Source organism: Ooceraea biroi, chromosome 12 (assembly GCF_003672135.1).
Source record: "Ooceraea biroi isolate clonal line C1 chromosome 12, Obir_v5.4, whole genome shotgun sequence".
In the NCBI taxonomy this organism is placed as follows: Eukaryota; Metazoa; Arthropoda; class Insecta; order Hymenoptera; family Formicidae; genus Ooceraea; species Ooceraea biroi.
In genome coordinates this window covers 623,370-643,542 of record NC_039517.1, presented here as the reverse complement: position 1 = coordinate 643,542, position 20,173 = coordinate 623,370, and the positions used below count along the sequence as shown (strand labels likewise).

General features: G+C 43.5%; 1 protein-coding gene across 3 annotated transcripts in view; it reads left to right on the top strand.

Moving 5' to 3' along the window:
• LOC105278852 (hypoxia-inducible factor 1-alpha) overlaps nt 1–20,173 on the top strand; it is a 35,198-nt gene that overhangs the window by 957 nt on the left and 14,068 nt on the right. For 2 of the 3 annotated variants that reach the window (XM_020031467.2, XM_020031468.2), the window contains exons 2-7: nt 9,304–9,491; nt 9,616–9,767; nt 10,171–10,356; nt 10,655–10,893; nt 11,239–11,345; nt 13,170–13,317. In XM_020031467.2, the coding sequence (XP_019887026.1) occupies nt 9,304–9,491; nt 9,616–9,767; nt 10,171–10,356; nt 10,655–10,893; nt 11,239–11,345; nt 13,170–13,317 (1,020 nt within the window). Of the gene's footprint in view, nt 1–3; nt 7,573–9,303; nt 9,492–9,615; nt 9,768–10,170; nt 10,357–10,654; nt 10,894–11,238; nt 11,346–13,169; nt 13,318–20,173 lie in introns of those variants that run through there. The other variant, XM_026973990.1, reaches the window with a different exon arrangement.

Sequence of the window (20,173 nt, the reverse complement as noted above, 5' to 3'; positions counted from 1 at the left end):
GTGCGCCCTTTCCTCTCGTGGCTGACGGCCGTATGGAACGGACGGACGGACGGATGTCCGTCACGATTACTCGACGCTTTCGCGCTGCCGCCGACAGTTTCGACGGCGATATCGCGCGCGGCTAATTGCAGCGACGTAACGATATTATTGTCGCTCGTAATGCGCGAAAATCGACGTAGCGTGACGAGAGCGGCGCGAGGGTAGGTGGGCTCGCGGGCAGGAGGGAGGACGGAGAGACAGTCGCGTGGAAAGAATTGTGGAAGCGCATACGGGCGCGCGCGCGCGCGCGCGCTGCACGCTTGACGCAATCGCTCCGATGCCATACGGGACGACTATCAGCTGTCTCTGTCCAGTGGTCGCGGTGCTCCATCTTCCCCTCTCCCCGCGCTCTGCTATCTCTCGTCCGCCTATATCTCGTTTTTTAGCGTCACATTATCGCCGTCATTCTTCCTCGTTGCACCGAAAATGAGCCTCTTTGTCCGTTTTCATTTTCCGTTTCGATTGGTTTCTCGATAAACGTTGGAAACGAGCCGTCAACAAGCCGCCAGATAAAATGCACCTCCCTAGCTGGTATCCCTCGATGCATCGGACTCGCGCATCATTCGCCGCTCGCTTTCGGAGCCGTGCTCCGCGGTGCTCCGATTGGTCCCTTCGAACCTTCCTCTCTGCTCACTCTCGGAGATCTCGGGGCTGCTCTAGTTTCGTGTTGCTCTTGTGCAGTAGCCGCCGACTGGTTCGCTTCGCGGCCGATGCTCGTGCTCGTACGCACCTCACCTGAAATAGCCGTCGTTTCTCTTTAAACGCGAGCCGAACCTGTTCATTTTTTTACGGTCGGCACGGCACGGCGCGTTTAATCCCCCCGCTGTATCGCGGCTCCGCGTTATTTTGCGCGGAAGTTAATTGGAGAATATCGCGCGCACACAGATAACGCGGAGATCTCGTCGACGGATTTTTTTTTCCTTTACGAGTTAACGTTAAAAGCGGAGAAATACACGCCGCACGTTAAATTATGTAGGTAATATTTGCTCGCTCGGTGCGCGTTCTCACCAAGAGAAACTCTTTTTGTTTCTTCTCCTTACGTTTCTTTCTCTCTCTCGCTCAACTTTTCAAACGACACGTTGGAATGTACGGGGGACGCTTTTTATGTCGTTTAGCGTAACAGATCCAACGCGCAACCAATAATAACCAATCCGGCGTTTCTCGCGACGCGACGGGACTACTTTTACGCGCCAGCCCTTTTGAAATCTTGGCTTTCCTTTTCCCCATCCTCCATCCTGAGTTTTTAATACGCGGTCGCGTCATCAGATCGCGTTTATCAGATCGCTGCCATTTGTTGGTGAAACTTTCATTTTAAATGTCCACTTGCGACCGTCTTTAATCTCAGTGATTGGACGTTCTACATTTTGTTGATTTTTTTATCGCTAGTGGCCAAATCTATCGATATCGCGTAGTCTTTATCGAAAAGTAAATTATAGTGCTGTATCGCTGTTTTTGTCCATTACTTCTTGACTAGAAAGATAAAAAAAATTTCTCGTCGTATCGTTTCCGTTCGAGATGAGTCAGAAACGAGTCTGACAATCGATTTGGATCGATTACTTCAAGGAGGAAGGGGCAGGGAAACATACATATATATATTTCTTTACGAATTCGTGAAAACAACGATTCAAGTATGACGCTGCCGCTCGTACATTATACGTGAAACAGAGCGAAGTCAATTCTTTATCGCGCGAGTAGCAGTGTCCGTGACAGCGTTAATTCCCGTGTAATTAAGCGCAGAGCGACCTAGTATTTGTATCTGCACTGTAGATCTATGTCGTAAGAGCGCGTAGAATGGAAAATTTCAGTAGTCAATAATAAATAGCTGTGCGATAATATTTTGTCCGCGGTCTGCTCAGCTCAGTTCAAAGTTCTAGTTTTCATCTCGAATGAGCCGCTTATTTTCCGACATGTATTTACACGTATTTTGCCGGTTGCTCTGATGCTACGCATCAATTATTCATTATTAATTATTCATCATTAATTATCATTAATTAATCTCGCTAATCTCATATCGATTGTTGAATTTGGTTCGGGTACGTTAACTCGATTCGATTGCCTCGTACGGGATTACGATTATGCTACGTGACTCTCCAGCATCATTTTATCATTTCCCTTTGCCTGCCCGAAACATTTACTCGAGACGAAGCTTTATCATCGACGAAGAAATTCTCCTCGCGGGCCGCGAGCGTGACACGCGTGAAAATAACCGACCTGCTACTCGAAAACTGCGCGGCTACTAGGAAATCGTCAGCGTCATCACAGCGCGGGGTCATCACGCGCGATAGTCGGCGAGAAGCAACGGTCAAGACCGAGATCGGCACGATCGGCACGCCCGCCGCGCGCGCGCGCGGCGCTTTCGGCATTTAATTATAAAGTACTTGCGCTTGCGCGGGGTTATCGGTATCGTTACTTGCGAGCGCAATATAATCGTTGCGCATGATCACTTCCGTCATCTCGCAACGGCTCTGCTTTTCCGTTCTGTCTCGAAAATCGATTCATCTCGTCGTAAGCGAGTAATCTCTCTGCTTGACATTACGCACTTTACGCAACAGCGAAAGAAATCTCGAGATTTGCCGGCGGCAGACTAAAAACGATCAAGTGAAATAATGATCAAACGATCATTGCGTCATGAATAATGAAGTAACGCGTAACTTGTTGATCGCGCTGCCAGGATGTAAGGCACGTCACGAATTTAGAGGAGCAGAAAAGGCTACCATTCGACTCGCGTCGAATGATGATTGATAGTAGGGCGAAGAGGGTGGAGGAAGGCGGAGAGCCACTACGTCAATTATTAACGTCTGTAGAGACAGTTATTTCTCCGTACAGGCGATGATAAGCGCAAGGGGGAGCTTTCTCCGCTTCGGGCTACACTTTTCGCTGGCGCGACTTCTACACGGTGTCCCACTTGCGTTATTTGTCAACGATAGGGTCCCTCGGAGACTCTATGATGTTTCCTAGGAAAGGTCAAGGTAGCTACGGCTACTTTCGAGTAGACAGAGAGGAAATAAAAATCTTCGACAAGCTAAACTCTTCAAAAAAAAAAAAGATAATTGGTCTTGAATTGATCTTGAGTCTTTCTTGAATCTCTTTCGACTGAAAGTTTTATTTCTGCATGTTTGATCGCAGACCGTAAATATGAGCTTCCTTGATTTTTGCTAACGACAAATCGGCTCTAAGCCAGGGAGCCCGCTGTTAATCGACGATGCGGCAAAAGTGGAACACTCTGTATAGAACGCGACGGCGAACGCACGATGGACAGTGGCCTTCTGGAAAGTTTCCTTTCCGAATCGCATGTATATCGCGTCGCGCTGTTGACGTTCTCAAAAGTATAAGTAATGAATAAAATGCGTACAGGACATGCGGCGAGTCCCTGTAAATTATTCTTAGACGTTTGGTAATCCGTACTATCGATAAGTCGAGAATGTTATCACGTTTTCTCTCGCGTAAAGGAATTGATTAGAATCGATTGACGTTAATAACGTCACGAGCAGCGACATTTCCTGCCGATGGTTCAAAGTCTAACTCGTCGGGCAAAGCCAAAAATACGCGCTAAATTACCAAATTCGGCTGGAGGGTAATTGCGGTTTGGGAGAGTCTCATTGCGTCATCCTGTAGGGACGAGCGAGGCGACCGCGCTTGCTACCTTGCTTGGTAACTTTGACAAACATCCAGGTATTCCCCAGTCGAAGTGGCGCGAGTATTGCAAGGATATCAGGGTATTGCGGTCCGGAAATATTTAATCATTGTTTATTTGTAAAATGTGAGTAAATTGTAAAAAACATATATTTCGTAAATATTTTTTCCATTTCTTAATCAAAAAATAATTTAATTTAATTTCTTAATTTAATAAACTCCAAGCATTACACAGATAGTAACATTCATACGTAGTTACATATTTATGGAATATTTGTGGCAAGCATTCCCGTGAAGGCTGCGAGGTCTTGGTTACAACTATACGTTTCCGCCTGGCAACCATTTCCGAAATAATTTTCCTCGTTTTTGTCTCGTTAGCGTTTTCGGATTTCGACCGGATCAAGGACAACGTGTTGCACGTGTCGTGTCGTGTCGTGTCGTGTCGTGTCGTGTCGTGTCATGTCATGCCATGCCGTGATGCATTTGTGCGTTCGCTGCATTTCGCGGTTGCCACGGTTGCAAGCTTGACCATCTTGCTCGATGTGGCGAGACAATGCCGGACAAAAGATCGCGGTTCGTTCGCGTACAATGCTTTCTTTTGTTCCGCTTGAGCGCGCTACTTAATTGGTGGTCGCGTTATCTTGCGCGATAGGGATGCTCGAATGATCACGGGCGACCACCAGGCCTTCACATTACCAGGAAATTCTTAGGCGCAACCGCATATTGACCTACTTACTTCGTTTCCGTTGAAAACTTTCATTAGACGTGAGACGGAAGAGAGGAAGGAATTTATAATTTGTTAATTTTTCGAAAACTATTTGATAACGGAATAATGTTGCATAAGAATGTTGCATAAGTTGTTTATTTCATTATGACTTTATTCTCGTTATGAAAGTATTAAAGTTGTGTTGCCTGCGTACGTGCCGATGCAAACGTATGCTAATTACTTTAGTTTTTGCCCTGTATCGTTGCTGGCTACGACCAAAGATCATTATCTGCGTTTCTGTGAATACCATCGCTTCTATCTCGACTACCATGCTGTCTCTCTCTTCTCGAAAATTTCATTTTAGGTTTTTTTTATTCTGCTATTGCTACATTACAAAAGTACGAAGATGGAAAATATGGATTCAAATTATTATCTTAATTCCTTCCATGAAAATTATGTTAAAAATTCACAACTGTAATTGAAACTCATCAAAATACGTAAAAAGTTCATGTAAATAATAATTTAGATACCCGAAAATTTTCGCTCGGTAACTTTGTCATGTCGCGCGCGTCGTCGATGATAGACTATCGTTATCGACATGCAAGATAACGATCACTCGAAGCGTCCAGCGTGTTGCAGGAGCAAAATCGTGTTGCTACCAGGCTTTAGTATCGTGTGAACCTGTGCGTGAAGGTGGATCAAACGTCGGCTCGGTGATAGCATGCGAGAAGATGGGGATGGCGACCCTCGTTGACAACTCCGGATTTGAACTCTCGACGAATCAGTGAGCCAGATCGGCTATATTCGATCATCTCTGCTGATGAACCTAATTTTGGATTTAGTCTTGTCGAGATAAAACCGGACGAGGAAAAAGGTTGACCGAGAGATATAATAAAAAAGATAAGGCGATAAGAGGAAAAAAAATTACTACGGTGATTGTTGTTTCTGAAGAAGAAAGAGAAAGGTGGAAGAAAGGTGGCCGAAGAAAGAAGAGGGTGAAGGATGGAGAAAGATGAAAAGAAAGCGAAAAGTGTCGCCAAAGAGTTAAATGTGAAAAAGATTGAATTTTAATTGATAGAGGAAGGTGAACGAAGAGACAGTGAAAACGAAAGGCGCAAAAGGGAGGAGAGGAGAAATAGCGGCGGGAAAACGGAATTGGATTTTTCTATCGCTGATAAATCGCTGACGTAATGTACAATACGTGTGCTGAATATAAAGATAAGCGAGTTTGGAAAGCAAGAAGACGCAGTAAGTAAGCAAAGAGAAGGAGGAACGGAGGAAGATAAGGAGAACATAGACAGATCCATTTATAAAGATCCATTTATAAAATAAAATTAGGACGAGGTTTTATTTTTCGCCCGCCTGCGCCTCGTGTCACCATGAAATTCTTGACGTCACGTGGATCAGGCATGACCAAGATAAAGTTTTAGCGATAAAGTGGCAAAACTGAGCAGCTACCATTTATTTCAAAATTGGAATAAGAGGCAAAAAGTAGAGAGAGAGAGAGAGAAAGGGAGAAGGAAAGATATAAAGAGAGAAGGTAAAAATACATGAAACTTGGTTACCTAAGAATAGATAGAAGACACTTGCAGATAAAACCTAGGACGTCGAACTACCGGAAATATGTACGTTGTCACGCGGATTAATGGTGAACTAATTAGAGACTAGAAAAAATAATTGTTTTAGTGAAACAAACTCTCGGCTCAGAAAACAAAGAGAAGAATATAAGTAGAGGAAAGAAGACAGAAAAGAGCGCAATTAATACGCGGAAATTCTTTAATTTAGTCCAGACTTTACGAGGAGATGAACGCGCGTTTGTACCAAGCAACGAGAGGAGGAGAAGGAGAAGCCGGTAGAGAGATAGAGGAAAAAGGAGGAGGCGTCATTCTGGGAGATGGTCGTCAACGGCCGGGTCGTTGCTCGGATCCGCGTGACGACAATTGGATCGGTAAGACATCGCAGGGTTACGCAGCTTTCGACGGGCGTCACATGACGGCAGGAAGCGGAATCGATTTTACGTCACGCGAATTATCGAATCTGCCACCGCCGTTGCCACATAGTGCGACGACCGTGCCTAGCAACATGGACATCTTGCCTGGCAATATTGCCGCTCCCTTTTCCAACATTACGTTGCACATTAGTGATAATACTGGACCGCGAGCTCGTGATATCGAGATGCCAATACCTCGTACGAACACGACGATAAGACCCTCGTATGCGCCCGGTAATAGTTGCAACGCGCTAGCGTGCAATATTGCGCCAGTATTGGGCAATAACGGGCCAATACTGTGCAATAATGGGCCAATATCATGCAATATTGCGCCAGCGCCGTGCATTATTACTCCGACGAGCGCAAATTGCGACAATACACAGGCAACATTACCGCGCAATTCTGTTAACTTGCTCGCTCCGCAGTTGGAAACTTGCGGCAGCAGTACGACGATCTCGAAGAACTGTCAGCTGGGTCCCGTCGACGTCGAAGATCTCGCGATGTATTTCGACTCGTCGGCGGACAGTACTAAGTCGTTCCCGACGAGCAACCGTGCGATCCATACCAGAAGATCGAAACAGGGGGCGAGGATGGATCAGACTCGACAGGACCGACGCGATCGTTTCGACGCAGCATCGACCTGCGATCCGGATCTCTATAGCTTACGTCCTTGCGGCAACTTGGAGTCTGGCGATCTAGGGTCTGAGAATCCGCAGTTCTCTAGCGACCTAGCGGCCAATGATCCACAAACTTACGGTCCACGAAACGCGGGATCTGGAAATCTGATGGAATATAGCGAAGTGATGAGCAGTCTACGGCCTTGCGAGGATCTGGAGTTCAGTAACAACTTGGGATTCGGTCATCCATGTTCCTGCAACTTCGTTGATCCGGGAGGATTCAACAATCTGCGACCCTGTGACGTCGAGCCTCCTCGCGAGGCCCGTGAACCGGGCCGAAGTGATCTAGGACAGAGCTCGGAGTCAGGCAGTTGGTTCTGCAATAATTGTCCGGAACTGTTCAACTATTGCAGCGAGGAGCGGTGGTTGCAGTGCCCGGCAAGCGATCGGTGCCCCCTTTACGACACTTCGTACACTTATGGCGCGTCTGTTTTGCCGCCGTGCATGTACGAGAATCTGCACCCTAGCTACAATGATAACTGTTATTACCACTACACGGAAGATGAGCAGCTCCTCGAGGATTATTTGTAAGTCGGCGATCATCGTAATGCTTATATCGATATTCAAGTCAAATGTGGAATGCCGCAATGACTACGGAAGATGAATGGTGGTTCTTTAAGATTTTATTATTTGATCAATTTGAATTATTAATTTTTCCAACTTTTTTTATCTGGATTATTATCTTTTTTGAGATGCTTTCATTCGATAGATATTGAATGGAAATATTATTAATCCTACATTAAACGAAGCTTAATCCAAAGATTGATTTAAATTCAAGTTTAATGCAATTTTGCATTCAATTTTGTTTTAATAATATTAATCTTGTGCGAGAAAAAAAGAATAGAAAATGAATGGAGCATATCGCGTATCGTTTTCCCGTGAACATTCTCCATGTCGATTATGTTGGACGCTCCGCGGGATTAACCGATCAGTTCGATTTTGATTGATTCGAGGCGGTAGCGGTAGGAGGAAGGTGAAGGAGGAAGAAACGTGACGAGATCGAAGAATCGATTTCAAGAGAAGTGTTGTCCGAAGGTCGACCCCTGCGCAGTGATAACGTTTTGTTTCGTGATAACACACACTTTCCATCTATCGGCGACCAAAAAAGATGCAGCTTCTTTAAATCGCAAACGGCTGCAGCGCAAAGTAGCGGCAATCGAAAGCGTTCATTACGCCAGCATGCTCAAGTATTTCTCGCGACGAGCAATCTTCTCCGCCTTTATTTTCTTGTTCCGAAATTTTGTACGTTTTGGATCTCTATCTTGCAACGTTTAACGGAGTTGTGGACATCTGTTGAGAAGATTCTAAATTATTTTAAAATGAAGTTACCGGTAAATTGGTTTTTTTTTTACTAGTGAGAATGAGATTTCGATATAGCATTGATTCTGAAATAAAATTGTAGAATAAAAGTTCAGCAACAATTTAATCTGATTTATCGGATTTAGTATAGTTTAATTTAGTATAGTATAGTTTTTATTTTATTTCACTTGCTACTTTCAAAACAAAGTTTCAGAAATGCAATTTCGGAATTGCCAAACAGAATGATGTAAAATGTAATTATATGATATAAAATGAAATTTCAGTATTATCGAATAAAATAGAGTAAAACGTGAAAATATTGCTAAATGCGATAAATCAGACGCGATTGTTGCCGAGCTTTTATTCGAATGTTATTTGATCCGATTATATGTGTATTTGTGCATCGATGAATGAACAACTTCACGATCGAGCAAAGCTGAAAGCGGTCTGCACGGCATACGATTAGCATTCTCGTGTAGCGCAATATTGAGCCAAGTGAGTAACGACGACCTTCTAGAATCGGGAAATGAGTCTGTTTATCGTGCATGATAGTGCACACCTGGCATGATATTCCGTAATCGTACTCGCTCGCCAGGTACTTCACAACTTCTATTTGCGAAAAGAAATCCAACAAGAAGATAGCAGGGAGTCGAGAGCTCTCGTTCACTTGTGATTCATCCTACCTGAAAAGCATACTTTATAAGAGCTTTGTAGGAAGGAAATCAATTTATATACTTTTATACGAGAATAATATTATACAAATTATAAACTAGAATTTAACCATTTAAGCTTTAAAAATTAATTCTAATATATTATATATGTATATAAATTGTTTTGTATTTTTTACATGCGCACGCACGCTAGAAAATATTTATAAAAATAACGCGTGTCGGACGAAACAATTTGTTTCATAGATATCAGACCAATTGACGCTTGAATGATATTTTCCCTGTTTGCAGGAGCAACGAGAAGAGGAAGGAGAGATCTCGGGATGCTGCCCGCTGTAGACGTAGCCGGGAGACCGACATCTTCGCTGAGCTCGCGGCCGCGCTTCCGATTGCACCGGAACAGGCAGTGCACTTGGATAAGGCCAGCGTGATGAGATTGGCGATTGCTTATCTGAAAGTCCGGGCCGTTGTGGACTCCAGTGAGTACCTACGGATATTTCATTTTTCTTCGAAATTTTTTTTAGAGGACTTTGTCATCTAAAAAGTTTTGTTTTTCAACATGCAGCGTCGAGTTAATTAAATTTTCGACTTTGTTGAAACAAGTTCCAGTTTCACTGGCGAAGTCCGAGTCGTCGTCCGCAGAGATGGATGAATTATTTCCAAAGGCTCTCAACGGCTTTATATTAGTGCTCTCCAGTGACGGCAATATGATCTACCTCTCGGAGAACGTCAGCGATTACCTCGGAGTATCACAAGTAGGTTGAAACTCAAACATTACATTTACTGAGAATCAATTAGTTGATATAACGACGACGAAATAATTAAATAGATAAATAAATAAAACCTGTAAAATATGTTTTAATTAAAAAATAATTAGTTATCAAATATAAAATAAGAATGAGGAAAAACGCGCCAAAGTAGAATTGAATTGTACAAAGTCTAAGATCGTGCATACAATTGCTTTGTTAAAGAAAGCAAATTAAATGTCTTGGGTTTTCTTTAATTATTAAATTAAATACAATTACAAAAATGTTATTTTATTCTTTCAAATTGCAAGCTTTTACTGGCTTTCGCGATTGCATCTGACATTCCAGAAATTAAAATAAAATAACAAATTTTTATATGTGCCTCTGTTGTGGGCTGCTCTGTTTTGCACAGATGGACATGATGGGACAAAGTGTGTATGAATACAGCCACCCCTGCGACCACGACGAGTTACGCGAGTGCCTTTCTCTGAAACCGACAGATAACGGTGAGGAGCGTACCTGCAGCTTCTTCTTGCGGCTCAAATGCACTCTCACCAGCAAGGGTAGGAAGGTGAATCTGAAGAGCGCCTCCTACAAGGTACGCTGACTTCCTTTATCTAAATTAATAATAAAAATTGTGATATTATGCAGCACTTGACTTTCAACGATATTTCATCTATCATGAAATACTTCTTTATCCTCTGATAAAAATTCTTTTCTAGCGAAAGCCTTATTAAATATCATTTAACATGTAATTATAATATCTTAATGTAATTTAATATCTTAATTTAATCAATTTTATAATTATAATTTAATAGAATGATAGTTCGTGTGACCTTTCAATGAAAATTAGCAAATGACGTGATCTGAAGGAAGCATCTTGAATTCGTCCGCAGGTGATTCACTGCACCGGCAGGCTAGTGAATATTCGTGACTCGAATTCGAACACCATGGAGGTGGACGACGAGGAACGAGAGAAGGAGGACGAGTCCTCCGCGGAGTGCGACACCGGCGCTTCTCTGATACTCGTGGGCTGTCCGATCCCGCATCCCAGCAATATCGAGATACCCCTGGGACGTCACACCTTCCTGTCGAAGCACAACCTCAACATGAAGTTCACATACGCCGACGAGAAGTAAGTGGAACCGCTTCGGGGACCGCGTCTTCTCATTCCTGCGCCCGATTGGACTTGCTTCGACGCGAATTCTCACCAGATTAATTTCTCTAGCTGGCGCTAGCTGGATAGTTTTTCGATATCGATCATTCGCACGCATAATTTTAGCGCCAGATAGACTCAAATATTTTATCGGCCTTATCGTTACTCGATTGAGCGATCGCCCGCATGGATTATCGTGCACGACATTCGAGTGTGATTTTCTGCCCCACGTCATAGATACGCGCGGCATTTTTAACAATCAAAATAAGCTTTCATTGTCACGCACATTCGTTACAAGAGCATCTTTTCTCTTGTCGTAATCAGGTTGGCCGAGTACTTGGGCTGGAACAGCGAGGAGCTGATAGATCGGTCGGTCTTCGAGTTCTACCACGCGCTCGACAATCCGGCGTTGGACAAGTGCTTCAAGTGCTGTAAGTATATCCCTGTCGCTTAATTTCTCGGCAAACTTGCCGCGAACGTTCAATGAAATTTCTTAGGTCGAATATTACCGCTCAGATCTTCCCTTCTTTTCCTCTGTCAACGTGTTTAGATATCAGACATCTCTGAGATCTAGATTATGTTTTGCTTACGGATTACGGAAGTTGATCTCTGCAATATTCATGCAATATTCATACAATATTCATTAGAACGATTTATCGCTAATTAAACAAATTAACTGCAAGTTGAAACGGATATTGCAAGGGGCCTGTGATGAAGGGGAGGAGGGAGTACGGCCGGGTTACGACGTGGTCGGAGGACCGGGTGAACGACACGGCCGAGGGGAAAAGGTTTCAAGGACGATCGTATCTCTTATCGGGCCGCTGCCCGTCGCATAAGCCCCATTTTACGGCTTTCAGGGGCCACTAACGCGCAAATAACGTTATCGGCTGTCCGGTTATGCAATTGCCGTGTCCCACCGCCCGATGTTATGGGCACACGCACACACGTACGCGTACGCGATCACGCACCTGCCGATGTGGAAGCACGACATTATCGCGGTTCCGGTAATCGTGTAAAAGAAAGATAGATAATGGACACAACGAGAGCGCAGACACCGTCGTAAAAACGTCGACGGATGGTCATCGCTTGGTAGGCCCTTTGGTAAACCTTGATAAGAAAATACAATAAAATAAAATAAATAAGTAAAATTACTGAAAAACAAATTAGATTAAATTCAAATTCAAGTAAATTAAAATATAAATAAATAAAATATACTTGAGAGAATTATTCACGGCGATTAGTGTCGCTGGTGCAATTACCTCGCAATTACCTACATCAAATTCGTGATTGACAACGTGGAACTAGAGGAATAATCTAGAAGATATATTTGATATACTTTCTTTATTCTTTAAATATATACCGGTTCGTAGTTCACGCGCGCGATATTGTCGGACGCTCGTTACCGGGGGTCACTGTGATCGTAAAGGAACGGTTTCGCCTTGGAGGAATCCGCATGTTCGAGCAATCCGCGGCCCAAAGCGAGTCCTATCTCCCGCGCGAACCGACCTCGGCTTTTCGACCGAATCAGCTCCGCGACTAATCCCACCCCGGTTGCGTTTTACGCGAATCATGGGACGCAGAGAGAGAGAGAGACATTTTCCCTCCCTGGGCTAGGGAAAACGAGATAACGCGCTTCTCGAAGAGGCCACCCCCGGGTGTCCGAAAGCTGAGACGTAATCTTCCCGACGTGGCTCGCGAGAGAAGCCGCAATAAAATATTTGATGTTTCCGTTTCCATGTCCTCTTTTTCCGGGAGGAATGGAACGGTGCGTTTTATTGCTTCCAGGTTTTGATAACGCGTCCAGATTGCGTCAGTATTATGTCTCGATATAATTAATTGCGATTGCATCTGGAGCCGCGGTTTTTGTCATTTTCACTCGAATCGTTCATTGGAATCAAAACGATAGAAACGCGGCTCAAACCCGGAAACCAAATCCAATTGTATAATAGTAACCAATAGCGCGAAAGCTTTAAATATTTTAATAAATTTAATTGAATGCTATTGTTTGCCTCTGCTGACTGTTTTAATTTCTGCCTTTACCACTTTAGTTATCAAAACTGCACAAACACTGACATTTTCGGCAATCCCGCCATCGATCGATGGCGTTTGCAATCCCACGCTGCATCTTTCGTCAGCCGAAACGCGCGCCTGTGGCGGCCGCGGCAACGGCCGCTATAAAGCCGCGCGAATCCGCTCGCGTGTCCGGAGTCCTGGAACGACCGTTCTCATCATCATACGTGTACTTCTTGTTCCAGTGTTCAGCAAGGGCCAGTGCGAGACCGTGGCGTACAGATTCCTCGGCAAAAGGGGCGGCTACGCCTGGGTCGTCACTCAGGCCACCCTCATCCACTGCTCCAAGCAGCAGAAGCCGATCTCCGTTGTCTGCGTCAACTACGTGTTAAGGTAGGATCTATTGGCGTCCGCCCTTTCTGGTTCTTCGGTGTTGGCTTTTATTTTTGCCTGCTCTGGCAATATCGGAGTACCTTCGACTTGTGTCCTTCTATTTCTCGCATGGGCATGCTCGTGTCGTTCAAAAAACTGTATTTGAGTGTAATATTGAACTTACGTTTCAGATTTACACTTAAGTGTAAGTACTTGAGTATAACTTCGAACATTGTTATACTTAAGTAAATTATTCGAATTTATAATTGTGTTTAAAATCATATTTAACATGCGTTGATTAAATTTTAATTGATAAATTTGAGAAGCGTTTGAAATATCGCTTGGCCTGACTCGAGTCAGCTAATCGTTCGATGGGATTACTATTCGATTGCGTCATCAAATTGCGCTTCGTTTTACCCAAGAGATTGAGAAGTCAGCGTGAAAATGCGTTTCGATTTCCGCGTATTTCAAGTCGATTTCCCATTCAAATTCACGCAATGACATTGCACGGTTGCATAATGTATAGTAACAGCGCTGCCGCGAGACTTACTCGGTGTTCGATCGAAGGTGTCCTCGTTCATTAATTCCGCGATGTTATCGCGGTGTGAGAAATTAATTTCCATCGCGATATTATTGCCTTGTCCCTTGTCTCGCTTCTTTTATTAATTCGATTTTCTTGCGTAATGCACTCAATTGAGCGCAAGTCCGTGAAAATAGCTTTTAAAATTATTACACGCGGTTCAGCATTATTAACTTAATATTTTAAAGGCGAACACGCGGCCGCTCGTGTGTGTGTATGTGTACACGTGTTAGTCATGACTAATAATTAACTCTTCCTTTCGTTTTTCGTTCGCGTTTTTCGCGATAAAAATAGCGCTCTTGCCTCCACTTTTTAAATTATTTGTTAATGCATTATATATACAAAGAATACTAATTTATATCGTAAATTGATATCATAGAGGCGCAATTGAACTTTAAATTAAATTAAAGCGACATTGTTTACGCACACACTGACGATACACGCCAATTATTTCGGGATAATTGTACGAAAAACATTTTTGATTGATGGTCTTTGATACACACTGACATTGAGGTCAGCATATTCCGCGTTTTCGCTCAATTATCCGGATGCGCGAATCATTTCCCAATATCACGCGGACACGTTACTTCCGACCGCTTCCGGCAGGATTGGCGGGAGAGTAGTCACGCAAGGTAAGTGGTTCCTCAATTTCTCCTTCGGCGCAGATTCAACCCTCGATTGGTCACCCGAGATTATACTCAAATGAACAAATGTCTTAATCTGTTCATATGATTCGTTGCCGAAGAGCAATGTATATTTGTTCATATCAATGATCGGTCGCCAACTGAAATCGATCGTTATTTATCTATGAAAAATCTCTTTTTCTGTGAGACACCGCTGCTTCATAGTCTCTTTTGAAAGTAAAGCACTTGTTCTCTGATTAAATTCTATGAACTTTCGCTTTAATAGAATGGAATATATCCGATTATTGTGCAGTAGAGTCTTCAATTACGGAAAGATAAATTCCAACTATGGCGATCCTAAAACTTCTCCGCCTGATCTTTCGTTCTCTTACAGAATCCATTAATTCTCCGTTCGCTGCATCTCCGCACTTTATTTTATCTGGTACCATTCAAGGGTTAATCTCGCGCCTCGCCGCGCGAGAAGACAGCCGGGGGACCTCTGCTTTCGTCCAGATCTCTTTTTTTTTTCTTTCCAGCACGCCTGGCTTTCTTCTCGCCCTTTCACGCTTTTCGCATGTCTGTCGAAGGTACTCCGAGTAAGCGCGGCTGCCATCAGAGCGCCGCCGCTTTTACGAGTCGGGCTAGATTGGATCTCGAGATATTACACGAGCGTACCTCTTCGTTGCTCTCGCCAGTTCCGGAAACTGCGTGAGTGATCCTCGACGCTTTACTGGTATTATCTCTATTCAGAATTACTATTGCACATCCCTCTCAAATATGCGACCGCGTCTGTGGCATTAGAGTACCAAACTGCGGCGTTCTCTAACGATCGAGTCGGCAATCATTACGAGAGAAAGACAAAAGTCGTCGGAAAATATATATTTTAATTATTATAATATTAAGAAAATTAATTGTAACAAGCAGCGATAGAATCGCTGAAGCGAATTGCCGCGGAATCGTAAGACCTTATAACTGCGCTTGTAGTATCACAGCATTTCAGTAAAGTATACAGTATGCGCGTATAGAAAATTTCCTAGCATGCGCATGCGGTACTTGCATTACAGTTTTGGCCGTATCGAATCCACATTAGAAGATCGGGTGCCACTAAACGAGAGAAGAAAATGTTATATTGATTTACAAGTTAAGTCCATAATAAATCGTGTACTTTTAACATCAGACAGTAAACTAAAATGCAAAATGGAAGCAAGAAAAATAAAAAACATTTTCATCCCGCGGGTATCCCAACGCGGAAAAATTGCATGAAACCTCCCCACCCTCGCGAATCTGTCCACGATGGGACACCCCGTCGCCACCGAAAGAACTCTCGCTATCGGTAGACAAAGTAAAACGAGTTCCGCCCCCGCGTCGCGGACATTATCCCTGCTTCCCACCCTCTTCACGTCGACCTCCGCATCCCATAACGCACACGGAATATTCCGGCGCTGAACCGCCTCCGCTCGAAGGAAAGAGGAAGAGGAAGAGAAAGAGAGGGACGGAAATCTCATGGTTCACATAAAAACCACCCCTTTCTTTCGCTTCACGGGGCGGCAGTCGTTCCCGCCATGGTCGAAAGACGGTTGGTAGATTTCGACATTTACCCCCGGACCGCCACCTGAAGTTCCCGCTGTTTTCTCGAATGTTTTTCCGTCATCCCTCGCGCTCTCTACACTTTCTGCACCCGCCTTCTATTTCTCGGTTTTTCCGCACTCTCGATTTCGTTGGTGTACGCGCGGGTTGTCAGTTGGCTCTCTGTCACCGGAAGCGGAAGAATTTGCAGAAGATCAGTCGTACGTCCCGTATGTATTATAACATACATACAGTGCTTTTTGTATATGAAGCGAGTCATCTTCATTTCCGAAAATTAAGTAAGTTTTGTGATTTTTATTTCAAACGGGAAAGCAAATATTTTTAAGGAACATTTTCAATGTTGTCAATATTTCAGAACTTCCTTTGCAATGATCATTTTTAATAATCTCCACTTTTCATATTTTGTGCAAGAGAGTTAGAAGAATTATTTAAAATTACTAAAAAAATTATTTAGAAAAATAAAACGTGCGGTACCCTATAAATCCGGAGCGTTTAATTTTCCTTTAATATTCTGCAGGAAGTTCAGTCACAAAGAAGCTATAGATATATTTTAATTAATCACGCAAAATTAAATTATTTAATCAATTATAAAGTTCGGACCGTTCAATTTATTCAAATAGACTCTTTAATCGTTCGTTCATAAGTTATCGCTCGCGGACGACCGTTTCGCTTTCGTCGGTTCGTTCCCCTTCAAGCTCGTCGAAGACGAGAACGTAACGAACACGCGTGCTTCTCGCAAAGACGGAAGAGGGCGCTTGCGCATCGTGACGCGGCGGCCGCTGCTCCCGTGATTACGAGTCTTCCCTCCGATATCGATACTCGCGTGCCCGCCGTCGACCCCTGAGTAGTCGAACGAAAGCGAGAGTAACTGGCGAAAGTGGTGCGTCGCGCAAGCTCAGTCGCGGTTGCGGTGCCTGAGAAGTCGAAGGTCCTGTGCGTCGCCGAGGGTGGTGTTGTTATCAAGGTAAAAGTAAGTAGAATCCCCGGGGATGATAATAATAATGAGCGATGAACCAATCGACGTAAAAGGATTCGTTTAAAGATCATTGTTATATGAATTATGTGAGATTTGCAAAACAGTCAGAGAGATATTATGTAATTAAACATAAATAAATAATTCAATAATTTAGATAAAATAATGAAATTTGAGCGAAATTAAATCATTCAAATTAGTGAGGAATATTGTTAAAATAATTTAATTTTTTACTCTCGTAAATATAAAGAAACATTTTATTAGGAAACATTTTACCAGAAAACGCTTTATAGACCATATATTGAAAAATAATAAAAAAAACTACTAAAATCCTGGCAGATTAGAATCGCAAGATGAGGAAGTACGGTAGCGCTCAACAACATGTTGTTGAACCAAACATGCCTTTATTCAAATGAAATTTACACTCTATCCGACTCTATAATAAATAAAAGCATGAAATGTATCGTCATTCACGGATGTTGCACGACGGTTTCCTTCTTAAATCACAGTTTGGAACGTGTTCTACGACGGAATCTTTATTCGACTATAGTTCTGCGAAATTTTCGAGTTGAAGTTCCGCGGGATTGAAGTTCGAGTTGGCAGTGTAAATAGGTGGTGTAGGAAGAGGGATCGTGTGTATTTCCTTTCTCAGGAATATGTACTCAGGTTGGTGTATAATACGGCCGCTGCGCGAAGGAAACGCGATATCTCCTTCCGCTTTTCGGGCGCGCGTGTTCAACCTGTTCTCTCGCGAGGATCTGCGAAGATCCTCCGCGAAGGCTACCACGCGCGAAACCGCGATTTCCTGTTCGCGGACATCGCATCGCGTTGCATAGATTATGCGGCATTATACAATCTATTATTATATGAATATCTTGGCAGTGCAAATAAAGAGAACGTGTAAATTAACGTGTAAATCAAACTCCATCGCTCGGAGGCGGAAGAAAGGCGAAACTTTCATCTTCGGTCCATATGAAATGACTATTAACTACTGTATTATTTAATCTGCATTATAATAATTATAATAAATAAATAAATAAATCAGGTAAATAAATTAGAATAAAGAGGAGCGAATCGAAGACCGGGTATGCATTATAGATCGGGCCTATTGTGTTCTGTGAACAAACACGTCAAAAGAGATTCTAAAATTGCGCATGGGAGGTGAATTGCATTCTGCTTTGCAATCGAAGGGTTGACGTCGCGTAGACAAACACGTGCTGTGCTACGGACATCCCAAAAATAATTCACGTCCTTAACGTCAGTCGCCGTCACCGTTGTCGAATACAACGCGCTTTTGATCTCGACCCGGTTACGCGAACGACCTCGCGAGTCGATCGCGCTCAACGTCCCGTCTCGCGATTCTCTCGCCCATCGTTTCGCAGTTTCATTTCGCGTGTCACTTCTTGTGACGGTCAGGAATCGTTTGCTCTAGAATGTTACACTGTTTCATCTGACGATCTGCGGATGGATATGCGCTTCGACGGTCACGAGGATATATCGTCCGGAACGTGTGCTACTCACGTCGCGAGTTTTATGGTAGCTCTCAATGCGAGCACTTTCGCATAAATTCTCGCGCGTAAACGCTTGTCGAAGCATTAGTAAAATGATAGAAATAATAATAATTTTCTTGAGTGTATAAGAGAAGTTTCGTAGAAGAGATATAATTGATAGGATAGATATCAATGCATCATCGTTGATCAAGACATAAAGACGATATAAAAAGTAAGGCAATTATAAACATATGTTTATAATTATATAATATGTTTATAATTATAAATAATCTGAAGAAGCGAATTATTTGGCACCGAGATTTTTTCTCGCAGTTTGAGTGTAGCAACGTATTAAATGGATGCGATGCACGCGGTGAATTAACTATTAATCCTAATTAAAAATAGCGTTATATATACGATTTATCACGGAGCTCGTGCTTAGCCTTAGAATTATTTTTGATCCGACCCGCCTTTATCAGTAACGCGCTTTTTTCTCTTGGATGCGTTGACCGTGCACCGAGCATGCATTCAGCGTGCATCGAAGCGCAGAGAATCGAGACCTTGGGAACTTAAGCAGATCGATTGCATAAGAGATCGCTTTCAGCGCGACAATGAGAGCGGGGGACCAACAGAGGGAGGAAAAACAGCGGTCGGATCGATTCGAATCGGACGGCCTCAATCGATATTCATCGGCCGTTGGCGCTCTCTCGTTCGTTCCCTTGCGTGTCCAGCAGTCGGAGAATCGAGGAATTGAATGATTTATGAACCCCGGAATCTAAAATGCAGAGATAAATGTTAAAAAAGATACGCAGACGATCCCTCAATCTATGATTTATGAGACCCAGGAATGAATAAAAGTCGAATAATTTGAATGAGTCGAATACTTGACTCGAGTGATTCGAATGATTCGAATGTTTAAGGTGTAAAATTCGAAAGGATCAGAGGGAATATTTGCCAGAGATACGAGGGTACAAGTATTATCTGCGGAATTTCGGTCGACGATCAGGAGCGATCACGCGCGTATTCTATTCAGACTGGTTCAATGTCCTCAATTAAAATTGTTGCGCGCGAGCGAAAATGACGCCGCGTATTATTTTTAAATCCGTTCACCGAACATAATGGCTTTTTCCGTCGGTTCCTCACGGGAGGGAGTTTATTGGCGAGATCGACGATTGCGATTTGTGGTTCGCAGGTGCGGAGAAACGGGAGACGTGAAGAATAGTAGAGGAGAGAAATAGTCGGTGGATAGTTTCCTCTCCGTCGAATCGAGCCGCTTGAATTTTGCATCGTATGACTTTTAATAGTCAACAATTTATGCTCGTCATGAACAGCTCGCGTCTGTGATTTCACAAAATCGTAATTCGTATCGCGATCCAAGGCGAGCAGCGAGAACAACGGGAATCACACACGTGAAGCGTGTACGGTCCGGTGACTTTGTAAAGTCACGATTTGCAAATCGCGAATACTTGAATGACAAGAGGGAGAGAGAGAGAGAAAGGGCGAGAGCGAGCAAGAGAGAGAATAGCGCGACGCAAACGCTGGTGCGGCGAGCACGGCAAGTGCATGCACGGCGATTGCAACCGGACGGCGGCGAAACTTGGCAGTGCTTTTCAGTCCGTCGTGG